We start from the raw sequence: 14094 nt of genomic DNA on the forward strand, positions 1-14094 counted from the left end.
GCAGGAACCCTGATGGGTTTGCTCTGAGTGACCTTCCTTTGGGTGTAACTGGAGCAGATGGTCTCCTAATAATAATAGCGACGTACAAACGTTAGCCTGGTTCTGCAGGAAGGTACTTCTGCCCTCTTCTCTTCCATGGTAGGCAGTGAGGGGCCGATGCCAGGGACACATCTTTTAGCCATATATTGCAGAGGCAGTTGGAGAAAAGCTGGCGGGGTCTCTGCAGAGCACAGCTGGGCTCCATTACCCGAGCTCGGAGCGAGGGAGGGAGCAGTCAAACGCTGGTGAGGAGCTGGAAGGCTCGGCTCCTCCTGCCGCTGCTTCAGGATGGACACAAGTGACCAAGCGTGGTCACAAGAGGTACCTCTTCCAGGCAACCCCATGGCTAAGGGATGCTTTGACCTGCTGGTGCACAAATAGCAATGCTTGTGTCTCTAATTCAGCATTTTGGCAGCAAATGAATAGCTGACACTGATTGATCGTGTTCTGGTTTTAGGAAGAGTGGGTCTGAAGTACATCAAACTGAAAACTGCTTTCAGCTGAGCCAAGCTGTTAATGACCTTCAGCTCTGCTTAAGTCTGGTGCAGCACGTGTTTATAACAGAGAGCAGAACTGGCTCCCCTGGGCTTAGGAAAATAAACATCTTGCTGGCGATCCCTGCAGCGGCCGGGCGCCTGCGCCGGTGGGAACCGGAGCTGCTGCTGGTCCTGTCCCTGCAGATCTTCTCCCACCACTGCAGAGTTGGGCTCCAGGATGGATTTGGGACTCGGAGGTGTAATTTCAGAGGTGTGCTTGGCTCTGCAGCTGGGGGGTTTGCTCCCAAGGAAGGTTTCTCAGATATGCCAAAGCTACCATTGCTGAAAGTCCTCCCAAACCAGGCCATGGGTGTAGGTGCTTGCATCGAGGTTGTAGGAGCCAACATTGGCCTCTCAAATTAGCAGTCTTCAGTTTTAATCTTTGTCTGATAGTCTGGAAAATGAGATGGATTATTTTGTTTGTACTTCTGGACTTTTAAGGGTCTAATTTAAAACACTGTGAAGTGAATGAACTTTAAATGCTTTGGATCAGAACATGAAGTCTGATGTTCTCTAAAGCTGTGTCTAAAACCTGTGGTCTCTAGAGCTAAAGACTTGTAGTTGAAAAGGCTGGAAGGACAAATAGGGCATTCTGCAAAATGACCAAAAAAAAAAATCTTTTTTTTTTTTTCTTAAGAATAAGAAAACTTGAGGCATCAAAGCGGTCAAACTTTAGGAAGGTAAGGTTGGATGTATTTTACCAAACTGTATCAGAATACAAATGTGAGTTCCCAAAACTCTTAAGAAATCATGTCTCATATGGCATGTTCTCTGAGTGCGAAGGGCAGTTAACTCCTGCAGCTCTGCCAAGCGCAGCCCTGAAGAGCACGGCTGAGGTTGGCTGGTACCACGAGCAGCCGAGGCAACGAGCACGGGGGACTTCTGCTTGCCAAGAGGTGGGCTTAGGTTTAAATCTGCGAGTTAAACTCTTCCCAGCTTTGGATCCCAACATTATTCCTGTTAGACAGCTGAAACTGCATGCTCACCTTGATGTATTTTAAAAATCTGAAGAGATTTATGCTTTCTGTTGGCTCTACAAAAGGTGGTTTCAAAATATGATAAACTCTTTATGAAAGAGTTGGGGCCAGAGACTGACTTTCAAACCTTTTGAAAAATCCTGATCGGCCACATGTTTTCCTGCTTGTGGGAAAACTTATTTCATCAGTGATTAGCTTGGTAGGAGTATTTAATTTTTGAGTTTTCTGTCCTATTATAGGTTGACTAAAAACCCTGAGGGACAAAAGTGTCTCAATTCAGCTACTCCAGCAGAGTCAGGGGCACAACTGCAAGGAGCAGGCAAAGCCTCTCTTCGTATTCGTTACCTAGAGTATGCTTTAGCTCTGCGGGGTGAAGCCACAGAGTATTTCTGTTGAAACCTTCAACTTGCTTCTTTTAATGTCCCTTATATGTTTCCTGAAATTGGAAACGATACGTCCTGGGAAAAGCATTTAATCTTCATTACTTTGCTGGCTGTGCTCATTGCTCCACTGGCTGTGTCCGGGCATCACGGTGCAGCTAAACGAAATACCTTCAGCTGATACAGGGGACAAACGATTTGCTAATAGGCAGGCATGGAACAGAGGGACTTGCTAGAAATGGAGTAAGTGCTTGTAGAAGCAGGAAGGAAAAAAACCTTTCCATATTTCTGTCTCTTTGAGGAATTCCCAGGATTAAATCCTTCATTCAGCATCTTTCCCTTAAATATAAAAGGAAATCCCATGTTTTAAGAACACTGTGTTTCTTCCAGCACAGAATTCCCCTTTGGAGGAGCTGCTGGGATGGGTGCTGTGCCGGGGCGTGCTGCCCCTTGCAGAAGCACCCGCTGGGTTCAAGGGCCACCAGCTCCTGAGTAGCTCAGCTGAGCCCCTTTTCTCCCTCTTAAATATTTTTTTTTTTTCTGATGAATGCCAGAATAATTTACCTGTTGTTGGTGTTGTCAGGATGGTTTTTGTTTCATGCTTTATTTTCTAAGGGTCTTGAGAGATTTTGTTTGGTTTTCAGTGTAATAGTATGTTTTTACAATAATCAAAGTGGCATCAGTCTCCTGTTAGTAGAGTCTCATTCTAAGCACCAGCCTTAACTCTCAGCATATCTACGTGAGCAGAAACTTCTTGTGGGTGGTGCAGAGCCGGGCGGGCGTGCTCAGCGTGGCCCGAGGCTGGCAGGGTCACTGTCTGCAAACACTCCTTTATGCCAACGGCTGTTGCAGGTTTTCATTAAGGAAATCAAAGACCTGTTCCTGTTTCCAGCAAAGATGCAGACCCGATATATCAGTCCTGTTTGGGGTAGAACAGCCTCTTTCTTTTCCAGATTTCCTCATGCATGTATCATTAACTTTTTTCCCCTATGAGATTTATAGACACATTCATAAACATGTTTCAGCTGATTAGGGTATGGGCTGTTTGCTTCAGAAAATCATTCTTTTTGTGCTCTCAATGCTGCGTTGTGGGGTGGGGACAAGAGCCAGGCATCCAAAAACCAGTTAAATTTCTCTTTTCTCCTATCATAATAAATGGTGGCACCCGAGAATGTGCTTGAGACTCTATACAGGGAGCTACAGCTCAATGCAAGTAAAATTGATGTTATCTGGCTGTTGGTGACCAAGGGTCAGTGGAAGGAGATGCAGTAGCCCAGACACAATAGCCAACCCACGGTCCCTCGCTGGTGCTTTTGGATGCTCATGGTGGTGGCAGCTCAGCCACGTTACAAAGCCATGGGTGACCCAGCAGCATCCATGGGGATCAACAGACGACTCCTGATGGACACCGGAGCGCTCCCGCTGCCCTAACACCTCCCAGACCAAGGCCACAGAGATGAAGCAATGGGCACCCCAGGGCATCCTTGGGCAAGGCGCTGCGTGCTGCCAGCACGGCTCCTTCCGCAGCTCCGTATAGACGGGCTGCCCCAGCTTCCTGCACCTCTGCCAAGAGAAACTCACCCATACACCGTGTCACGAAGTAGTTCCTCCGGATATAAATACTGTCTCAGTAAGGGCAGCCCTGCCCTGTGCTTGATAAGGCACAGACTGTGTTCGTGTGGCACTGATAAATGCATCTCGAGGAGGAGGAGGAGGTGTTTTGATGAGGCTGTGCATGGGGTGGCCAAGGCAGGTGGTTGCTGCGGGGCATCTCTTTTCTTTTCTGTAGGTTGTTCTCCTCCAAATGATCCCTTTTCCTCTGCTCATCCCTTCCCCTGGTGGGAAGGGACAGGCTGGGGGTCTCCAGCAAGGTGGGGATCAGAGGTTGGTCTTGGCCGGGCACGGGCCGAAGGCGCTCGCTGCATGTCATGCTGCATCGGTACCGCAGCCACACACAAACCCACCCCAAAACCCACCAGCTCCCTGGGACTGGGACTTCAAACAGCTCCTTTCCAGCTCTGCCTCGCGTTTATCAGGTGTGGGATGGCTCTGTGAATGCTGTTTGCCAGGAGTGGGGAGGCCAGGGCTCCAGGAGCTCCAAATGCTTCATGTCAGGAGGTTGGTTACGTTTCATAACTGATGGTCCTTGAAGGCAAGCGTGAGAAAACATATCATGAGTTTCTGTTTCGTAGGCTAAAAGAGTTCTCAGTGAAACTTCGCAGGCCAGCTCTTAGGAAGGGTTTGTAAACCCTCTTCATTTAAAGGAGGCCATAAAAAGCAGGAAGAAAAGCCAGCAGAGAAAAAAAGCAAATGAGATCCCAAAGGGGGGAAATTTTTTCCGATCTTGAATTTGAGAACTGGAAAGAAATCCATCTGGTTCTAGGTTTCTGAGAACGAATGCATGAGTGTTTTGCACAATGTGGAGCCTTGCAGAGGTCTCCCAGCCTTTGAGGTGAGAAAAAGGAGACTGAGCTCTGTCTCAGGAGCAGCTGTTTGTTTCTGAAACAGGCAAATTGCATGGCAGAGAAATGGAGAGCAATGAGGAAGGCGAAGACTGGTGTGCTCTCAGAGGGATAAACACTTTGTGTGCTTCCCACAAAGCCGTTAGCTGTCCCTGACACAAAGCACAGCTTTCCAAAGCCTGCAAAGATCTTGGTAGAAAAGGCTGAGGGACATCCATTGCTTCTTCTCCGTGGTCTGGGAGGTGTTAGGGCAGTGGGAGCGCTCCAATGTCTTCAGGGGGAGCCTGTTGATCCCTATGGATGCTGCTGGGTCACCTGTGGCTTTATAACATGGCTGAGCTGCCACCACCGTGAGCATCCTCCTCCTGCAGGGGCAAGGAGCTGGTGGCAACCGGGGACGCCGAGCAGCTCGGCAGTGCAGGGAGGGCTCTGAAATGCCCTGTTTCCATCACCGGCCTTTCATGCCTTTTGGAGAGTGCCCAAGCACTAAATTTTAGCTTTATAACAACATTTGTTCTCAATGTACAAATTGCTGAGCTTAACGGGGACGAACGGGCAACACTTTACAAGCTACCTTGGATTAAAGCAAGTCCATGGAGATGATGCTCTCCTGGCCCTTTGATGGAGGAGGTTTTCATTCCAGAAAATGGCCAGCGCCGTGCTCCCCGGCGAAGGGTCTGGGTGTCCCTGGTGTGAGGAGCCCGTGGGGCCAGAGGGGAGCAGAGGATCCTGCCCTCTCGGCAGACAGAGCTCCAGCTGCCACTTCCCTCGGACCGAGTGTGCATCTGGGCCCCGGTGCACAGACAATTAACCATAATGGCTTTTTAAAAGCATAACTCTGTAGCTCGCAATGGCCTGCCAGCCACCATGGGCCGCTGCTTTCTTCCCCGAAATGTTTATGATCCTTCTTTTCCTCTCTGTGTCACGGTTGAAAGTGTTTTCTTTATTTCCCTTGAAATAATAATGTCAATCTGGGAATTGGAAACCCATAGCCTGGTTGTACTTTTTTTAAAGAGTATAAATTGAGGGAACAGTTAAAATTATATTATTCCTGGCAGCAAAATTCCTTTTTTAATAGATAATTTGAAGTTATTACGTTGGAAGCAGTTTTCCCCACGTGTGTGTGCATGCACAGTGTGGAAGGAGCAGTGCCGAGAGGGCTCGGGTGGCTGCCGAGGCTTTGGAGGGGGTGGAAGCGCCAGGAGCTTGCTGGAGTCTGCAGTTTTTCAGCTGGTGGCAGAAAAAAACTCAGAGGCACCATTTTGCAGTTCTTAATTAAGCCCGGTTTTTCTCAATGGGAGTTTTGCCTTAGGAAAAACTGAAGTATTGGACTTTTTCTAGCAGGATCTGTTTTTTATTTCTCTTAGCTGTTCATTTTTACAAGACTTGGGAGCACCAGTATTTTCTGCTATACACCAGTGATAGACATTTGTTTCCAATTAGTATTTATTGGATTATTTTAGTCAGAAGTAAGCTTTGTATTAGAGCCCTGCAATATGTACTTTGTTCACAGGACGGTGTTTTCTTTTTCTGCTTGGTTTTGCATCAGCTTCAGTCTACTGAAAAGCTGGTGCAAGGCAGCATCGCTGGGGATCTGCCCTGAAACAAATTAAACCCAATTAAACAGATTACAGCCTCTCATACCAGCATCTATTCCTTCCGTCAGTACAGGCGTGTTTCTGACTCGCGTGGCTGGAAACAGCAGCAGCCGGCGTGTGTCCTTAAGCTGTGTCCAGCTTTCTGCTGCTTTTCCCCATAGCTGGAATCGGCCCCTCTCTGGGCTGCTGGTTGCTCCCTAGGCTGAGCTTTAGTGGGTAAAGCCTGGCTCAGGTGGCTCGTGGCAAGATTAGCAAAAGGTACTGTTGGCTTTATGGGTGTGTGCGGGGCTGGCTAACAAAGCTTTGGAAAAACACATAGGTAATGTTTTATGTAGGTAAAATAATATGGAAAACTTGTGTTTTAATGGCATCCGAGTTCCTGACTTGAGGTCATATGACAAAAGAATTTCCGTAGTTTGCCTTGGGAATTGAATGAAAATACGAATACTAAGCTGAACCCTTGACCCATGCGTTTCTTACACTGTAAATGATCTTATTTTGGGAGAAAACCTCCCGAAACAAACACGGATTTTTGGGGACAAGGGTAGCTGCAAGTAAGTGGAAATACCAGGATTGGCCCCATGGGTTCAGGTCTTGCCCAGCCTGTGCCGGGTAGCTGCAGAGCTTGGGTTTTATCGTGTTTTGCTAATGTAAATCAGGAGTGATTGCCCCGAAGTCAGGAGAGTGATAAGTGCTCTTGGAGTGATGTAACGTGAAACGAGAAGCAGACTTTCTTTTGCGGAAATAACAAATATGCTTTTACAGGAGAGTAAGTGCAGAATACTTGGCAGTGGCTCACCGTGGAGAAACAGGCAAGTTCATTTGGTCGGAGACCAAGGAAAGCTGCATAGATTCAGCAAGATTTAACTGCAGGTCAAGCCTGAGTTTTTCTTTTCCTGCTGCATATCTCTGTTTTCCACAGCACGTATAAAATATTATTACTGCAAACTGCACGTCCCAACGCAGCCTCTCTGTGTGTATCACACTAAGAACTATAAATCTCAGCTTTTTCTGCTTTTTCTTCTCTTCCAGGACAACGAGTCTGCCCAAAGCAGGAGGCCAATGCCCCCCGGGACTGGTGGCAGCCCCATGGAGAACAAGCAGATGCTGAACGTGCAGCATCACCACCCGACCCGGCTCTACGCCAACAGCGGCTCCGAGCCGGCTCTGCCGGGCCAGCTGAGCGGGCTCCACATCACTCCTGCCCAGAGGTAGGACAAGAGCACGGCCCACGCTCTGCATCCCACCAGTGTTCCTGCAAACTCAGTTTCAGGGGTGTGCGTTGAGGGTGCGGTGCTCCCAGAGCTCCGGAGATGCTGGGTTCAGCTCCTGCTCCGTTAGCTGAGTGTAGGTGGGAGACAAAAAAAAAACCACACCCAACAGAACAAAAAAAAAAAAGGGGGTTTGGAGGTGCCAAGTTCTGAACAAAATGTCCACATGTATGTAGGTAGCAACTGCAACACTGAATTTAAGCTTGTGATGCTGAAGTAACGTTCAACTCATTACCTTGGAGATGGGTAAAGGCGCTGGTTTTCCAGATCTACATAAGATCCTTCTGTTGCTGATGGGGGTGGGTAGATGAGCGGCATCAGATCCAGTCCCCCGGCTGGGATTAACACCAGGGAGTCTCACAGACGTTAGCATTGTGGTTTTTCAAAGTATATTTTCAAGGCAGGGTGGAAGGGGTTTATCCTCCTAGGAGTGGGGATCACACTCCCACAGACCCCAGAGCAAATGCTTGGCCTGGGACCTGGAGGTATCCGCAGAGAAAATTAACCCCGGTAAACTTGGGATGTTTATAAGTGTAAGATCTGCTCAGTGCAGCTGTCCAGGAGGCTGGGAAATAAATAATGCTTGTAGGAAAGAAAAAGCTTTTGTGTAGCCAAGAGCACTTTGGGTGGATAACTCGGACTTTGAGACAGGCCAGGTTGTGGGCTGTGATGCTTTCACATGGCTCATGCTGCTGATGATTTATGCTCCTCCAGACTGGCAAAATATTCTGCAAGAAAGAAATGTCTGTATCAAATACAAAGAGCAAAGAGAGTTTCTTTTCAGCTTGGGAACCCTGTGCCTGCATGAATTCATATTTCAGTGACGCTGTGAGCCAGCTTATTCCCTGTGCTGCTCCAGGAAAGTTAATGAAGTTGGAAAGAAGAGAACCGCACAAAAAATACAGAGAACAAAATCTGATGTTATCAGTGTGTGAGCCAAAAACCAGATTAGGTTGGGTGTTTGAGTAGAATTGTGTCAGAAGTGCATTCTCTTTGAATTTGTGTTTGATCAGGCTGCACTGGTCAAAACCTGCCCTTTTTCACTGAAAATGTGTGAACTGATGTAGGAGAGGGCTGTAGCAGGGCAGATGGGCACTCGGGGCACGTGGGGAGGGAGTCACAGGGACCGGTCCTCTCCTGTGGCAGCGGCACCTCTGCCCCTCGACTCGAGAGGCTGGTCACTCCTGGAAAACAGAGCTTCGGCTTTTCTTTGAAAGTTAATTTTGTCTGGCGCTTTTTTTTCTTTGTTTGTTTGAAAGTGAATTTTATTTCTTTTTGTTGTTGTGGGTTTGTTTTGTTGTTTTTTTAAGTGGGCATGAATATAATGTTGGTGGAAAAAATGAGTCAGATGATGACTAAAATGTGTTAAGCTGTCTGATGGGGTTCAGGGCTCTTGCTGTTTTATTGGTTTTATAATGACCTTGATGACCTCCTTAAAAAGGAAAAGGAGCCCCTTCCCCGAAGCTGTGCTGTGCTTTGGGGCTGCAGCAAAGCACAACAGCACTTGAATTTGTCTCTACTCAGCAGGACACTTACACATGTGCCCAAATATTTTTGATCCCAAACGACACTTTTCATGTTTTGATGTCTCAAATGAACTGGAATTAACGGTTTAAATTACTATTTGATGCCTGTTGTACCCCAATCACACTGCATACACTCAAGGAGCAGCTTTGGGTCTGGGGCTGAAGGTGGGGGGGGGGTATGGGGCTGCTCTCCTGTCCTGACCGTGGTGCTGAGCAGCCCCCGGGGGTGGTTTTCTCATTTAAGCTGTGGGCTGTGTCTGGCAAATGAATCTTTTAACGCTGTCACTTACAGAAACACTAACTCAGAAGAGGCGCCTGCGGATGGTGAGGGGATTTGCTGTCATGCCTGTGCCTGGCAGCAGCACCCCCTCTCCCCAGCGGTACCAGGGGTGGGTGGCTCCCCTGGCCCTACATAATTAATTTACCACTTTTTTTTTTGATAAATTCCATGTGTGGCAGAGCAATTTACAGTGCTTGTAGGCAGCTGCCCTCTTTCCTGAAGGCAAATGGTAACTGGGCCAGCCCTGGCTGTGTTGCTCAATCAGAGCAAGTTTAACTTCCCGGGTTCGGTGGCTGTTCCCGGGCCAGGCGTACCTCCAGGCAGAGAAACATGGGAACAGAGACTGTTGAATTGAATCCGTGGGAATGTGGAGGTTTCAGTACCTCCCTGATGAGCTGACAATTGCTGCTTATGTTTGAATTGAGCCTTTCTTGCTTTTTCTTTAAAACAGCCTGGACCCCTTGAAGTCTCTCCCACGGAACAGAAATGGGATTGATGTGGAGTCGGATGTCTACAAGATGCTTCAGGATTATGAGAAGCCCGTTTCAGAGCCGAAGCAGTCTGGATCCTTCCGATACTTGCAGGGCATGTTGGAGGCTGGCGAGAATGGTAAGGAGGTTGGCACCCATGGCGTGTCCCAACGAGTCCCCTACGCGTCCCCGTGCCCAGGGAGGAACCATTGTTTGGTCCCTCTGCACCCGCCACGTTGCTGTTGCAGGCTTAGCCTCCTTCTCCTTCCCTTGCTGAGATCCAGAAGCTGGAGAAGCCTCTAAAGGACTCTGAAAGCTGATGGGGTTGGCAAACTCTTCTCCTCTGTCATTTCACCACACATCGCTTCGGTGCCGAGGTGGCTCAGCTCGACACGGGAGGGTCCGGGCACCCTGGGAGGGGGAACGCCCGGGGGGCAGGTTTCAATTCAGGGTTTCAGATTGAGCATCTGGGGGCTTACCAAATTTTGTGGCTGATTTGAGCGTCGTGTGAAAGTTGGATTTACAAACAGCTTCTGTGTGGCAGCTGTTTTCCTGAGGTGGTTTATGAAATGTAATGGCCTAAAGCAGTTGTGTGAGGTCACCGGTGGAGAACCGTAGGCCTGCTTAAATAAATGGCATTTGCATAAGGACGTGGGATGGTCCTCAGCAATGCAGGGATAGAGATCAGGAGCTCTTGGCTCACTTCTCAGCTCTGTCATGGCTTCCTGCCTGTGTCGTTAATGCGGGAAGGAGCCAGCTCTAAGCATTAAATAATAAGACCCCCAAACTATACATTTCAGCTTCTTTTTGTTTGTCTTTCAACCTTAAGTCCATCGGGGCTTTCATGTTCAAACTTTGAGGCTTCACTTTACAATCATTAGGGCAAGACTCTTCATTCTTCTTCCTTCCAAGAGCCTCATACTCCAATCATGTGAATCCAGGAACTTAGTTTTTATGGGAAAATACCAACTGCTGCAAATCTCATTATGAAGCTGCGAGAGGTAGCGAGTCAAGCTGTTGCGCTTCAGTTTCTGTGTATATAAAATGATGGAGAAGGATATTCTTTGACTAGAAGGATATTGCTTCTCGCTTCCCAAGAAGCAGAGTGACTATGGGTAACATCTGAGCATCAAGAGTTTCTACCAGTTTTAGTTTTCTCAGTGGTACTTGGGCATGTCCGCAAAGCACGGGGTGGGACTGGCCTTGGCAGTACTGGGTGTAAATATTACAGCCCCTTCGAGGCTGGCAGGAAAACTGGTGTTAATTACAAGTTCCAGATGTACCTTCGGGTCCCTCACCAAGAGCAAGCACAAGCAGTTCCCCGGTGAGGTGCCTGCTGCTCCCCCAGGTTTCCTTGTTAGGAGGAAGCAACTAGGAAGTGACTGTGTTAATCCAATTAATAACGCTGCTGCCTTCCTGCTGTCTCTGTGTCAGGGAAAGGGAGAAAAATTGAAGCTTTTCTGGTTTGCTGCTGCCTCCCCTTGCATCCCACGGCCCTGGGGTGGCACAAACCCAGCGCTGGCCTTCAGGAGGAAGGGAGAAAGAAAAGGAGGGAGGAAGGGGAAGACAAAGGGGTGCCAGGACAATCCTGGATGTCTGCTCACTCTGACAGTGTCTTGGCACCAGCCCGGCGCTGGTGCAGCACAGCAGGTTTGGAGCCTGGGGCTGAGGTGATGCTGAGGGGTACCAGGCAGCGTGGTGGCAGGCTGGAGGTGTCACCTCCCAGGGCTCTGCCACCCACCCTTTCCCTCTCAGCTGTGCTGTGCAGGCAGAGGGGATGTGGGACTGTCTGCAGGCATGGTCTCGCTCGTGCCTTGGTCATTACAATGCTATCAGTGTTTATTTCATAATGGATGAGAAATTACATGAAAAGCATCTCTCCTGGCATAAAGCTCTGTGATGCTTCAGCACGGTTTAAATCCCTGGGAGCGTTGTTTTACAGCTTCCACCCCTGCTCCTTTTTCCTTAAGCCTAAAATTACACATTTTGGCCCCTGAGCCTGCTGTGTGTTTTCCTTTTAAAGTCAAGATCTCCTCTCCTGAGGAGCTGCGTGTCTCAGATGACGACCTGTTTCATATGGAAGGTGTTTCTACTGGAAGCTGTATTTCCTTCAGTGTCGCCAGCCCCATCCCACACCCTTAAGGAGCAAAGCTTTGTGCTGAGGATCTGGCGGAGGCTGGAGGAATCGCCGTGGTTGCCTCCGTAGGTGCGGGAAGGATGAGCACTGGGGCCACACGTGGGGACGGCGATGGTTGTGGAGCTAAGGCATCCCACTGCCTTGCTGAGGACCATAAATTACAATGAGACTGTGGGCTGGTAAATAGAAGGAAATAATCCGTCGTTTGGGAAGATGGGAAGCAACCCTCTCTGCAGGGCTTGTTTTGCTGTAAAATCTCTTCTCCCCCCTCCCCGCCGCCTTTAAGCAGCTTATCCAAGCGCTTTGTCTGAGAGACTGTGACAGCTTAACTGTTAAATGCTGGCAGAGGAGCGTGTCTAGTCCAAGCACGCCATATCTCACGCTGAGGGAAGCCAACAGCTTGAGCAGTTGTTTCTGTTTATTCCCAGCAAGGCAGCGGAAAGACTCGATGGGTGAACTTGGCTGGAGCCAGCCAAGTGCCTGGAGGAGCCCCGGAGTGGAGCAGCCCCTGTCCGCTCCTGGGCAGGCAGTCTCAGACATATCGAGGCTCTCAGCATCTCCAAACACCATGTTATATCTTGGAAAAGTGGGGTTTGGTGGGAAATTAGTCCCAAACTGGCTTGGCTAGAACCCTTGGCAGCATCGGTCTCTGGATCAGAGCCACGGCTGGAGACGGGCTCTGCTGTGCGAGGGTGCCTGCGCATCCCCAGGGTAACCCCGGGGTGTTGGGCTCGGGCATGCTCCCTCCTCCCCAGCCGAGCCAGCGGGCACTCCCGAGATGTGCCGGAGGGGCGAGCGGGGGGTCTCTCCGTGGAAGGAAGCTCCCACACGGGATCAGTGAGCGACCGCTGGCCGTGACACACCAGTTCCATGTACTAACAATTCACTTTAGGAAAGTTCCTGGAGTGTGGGGGGATCTTCAGAGCAAGATCCAAGTGGAAGTATCCAAAACGGGCGCAGTGTGTACAGACACCTGGGTCAGAACGAGCCTGGGCCCCTGCTGAGACCTCCTGGGCACCTCAGGCTTTCAGCACACGTTTAACATTGACCATGGGGCTGAAATACCCTGGAAGCTCAGGGAGCGGAGGAATTCCAAATGCTGAAGAATGGCTTGTTCATCCAAGAGCTCCTCTGCTGCGTTCCCAAACTCTGTCAACTGCTGGGCTGAAATACATCGTCCTTTTTCATGAGCTTTTCCTTTCTATAACCGTAGGCCATCACAGAGGAACCACAGATCAATATATACCCAAAAGACCAGACAGTTGTGAGCCGTGAAAAACCACACGGTGAATACTGGAAGCTTTGAAGTGTCCCAGTGGTTGGCAAGAAGCATGTCTGTATTGTCGAAAGTACGAGGGCAGGTGATAGATGATGTATAGGGAGGGGGGCTGCAACACCGAAAACTTTGCCGTGATATTGTTCGTATGCACAGAATTTTCATTTCTTCCTTTCCTGTCTTTGGACCTTTATGAAAGGAGGCTTGGTGCCCCAGAAGAGCTTATCTTCTATCACAGTGTTTTATTTTAGATTATTTGAGATTAAATGAGTGTTCTAAGAAGAAAAATCCATGTAATTCTATTATTGTTTGTTTTAATTTGCCAAATTCTCCAAAAGGCTTTCATCTTTGTCTCCTTGACTAATAGTGGATCTACCAAGTGCACCTGAAATGTTGGTGTGATACAACCTCTTCTTTCTGGAGCTTTTCTGAGATTTTTGCTGTTTATCTGTCTTAACTCACTAAATAGTATTTCAGCCAAATTCACCTCTCACCTCTAGATTAAGGCTGCTTTGCCTTTTGACAGGGTGTATGTACTGAGTTGGTGCTGTCACAGTACAGGGAGAGATCGTCTGCTGATGCAGCCAAGGGCTTCTGCCACCGTCCGTGCTTCGTTAGGGTGAGCAGAGGGTCAGCACAGTGTCCTGCCGCCATCTGTGAACCTGAATGCCCTGTGATTTTTGAGATAGTTGGTCTCACTGTTTGCTTTTTACTTCCTTACAAGCAAGTTGCAGATTCTGTTGTGACACGCAGTGACTCTGATTTCTTAAGAAAAAAAAAAATGAGGAAAAAAAAATAAAAAGTCTTGAAAGGACAAGTTCTCAATCTGTGTCTGTTTAAAATTCTTGGCAGGTGAAAAACTCGACAAACTGAGCAACCCCCGAAACATCAAGTCCCCGGTGTCAAAGCTCGGCGGCGCCATGTCCGGGCTGCAGATGCTCCCCGAGTGCACCCGCTGCGGGAACGGGATCGTGTGAGTGTCGCGTCTCACCGGAGCCTCCGGGTCGGTGGGGACGGGAACGCGGGGACGCGGCTGGGCCGGGTCCTGCCAGACACGTGGGTTCGAATTTCCAGCAGAATACCTTGCGTTTACAGCAGAATGCCTTGAATCCCTTCCTGGCTTTTGCTAACCGTATATAAAC

The 14094-nt window shown here is 48.9% G+C and overlaps 1 protein-coding gene across 1 annotated transcript in view; it reads left to right on the top strand.

The window, feature by feature from the left end:
• PDLIM4 (PDZ and LIM domain 4) overlaps positions 1 to 14094 on the top strand; it is a 53371-nt gene that overhangs the window by 35735 nt on the left and 3542 nt on the right. The window contains exons 4-6 of the mRNA XM_074883866.1: positions 7025 to 7203; positions 9521 to 9678; positions 13805 to 13925. Coding sequence (XP_074739967.1) covers positions 7025 to 7203; positions 9521 to 9678; positions 13805 to 13925 — 458 coding nt within the window. The remainder of the gene's footprint in view (positions 1 to 7024; positions 7204 to 9520; positions 9679 to 13804; positions 13926 to 14094) is intronic.

Source organism: Strix uralensis, chromosome 14 (genome assembly GCF_047716275.1).
Source record: "Strix uralensis isolate ZFMK-TIS-50842 chromosome 14, bStrUra1, whole genome shotgun sequence".
Classification (NCBI taxonomy): Eukaryota; Metazoa; Chordata; class Aves; order Strigiformes; family Strigidae; genus Strix; species Strix uralensis.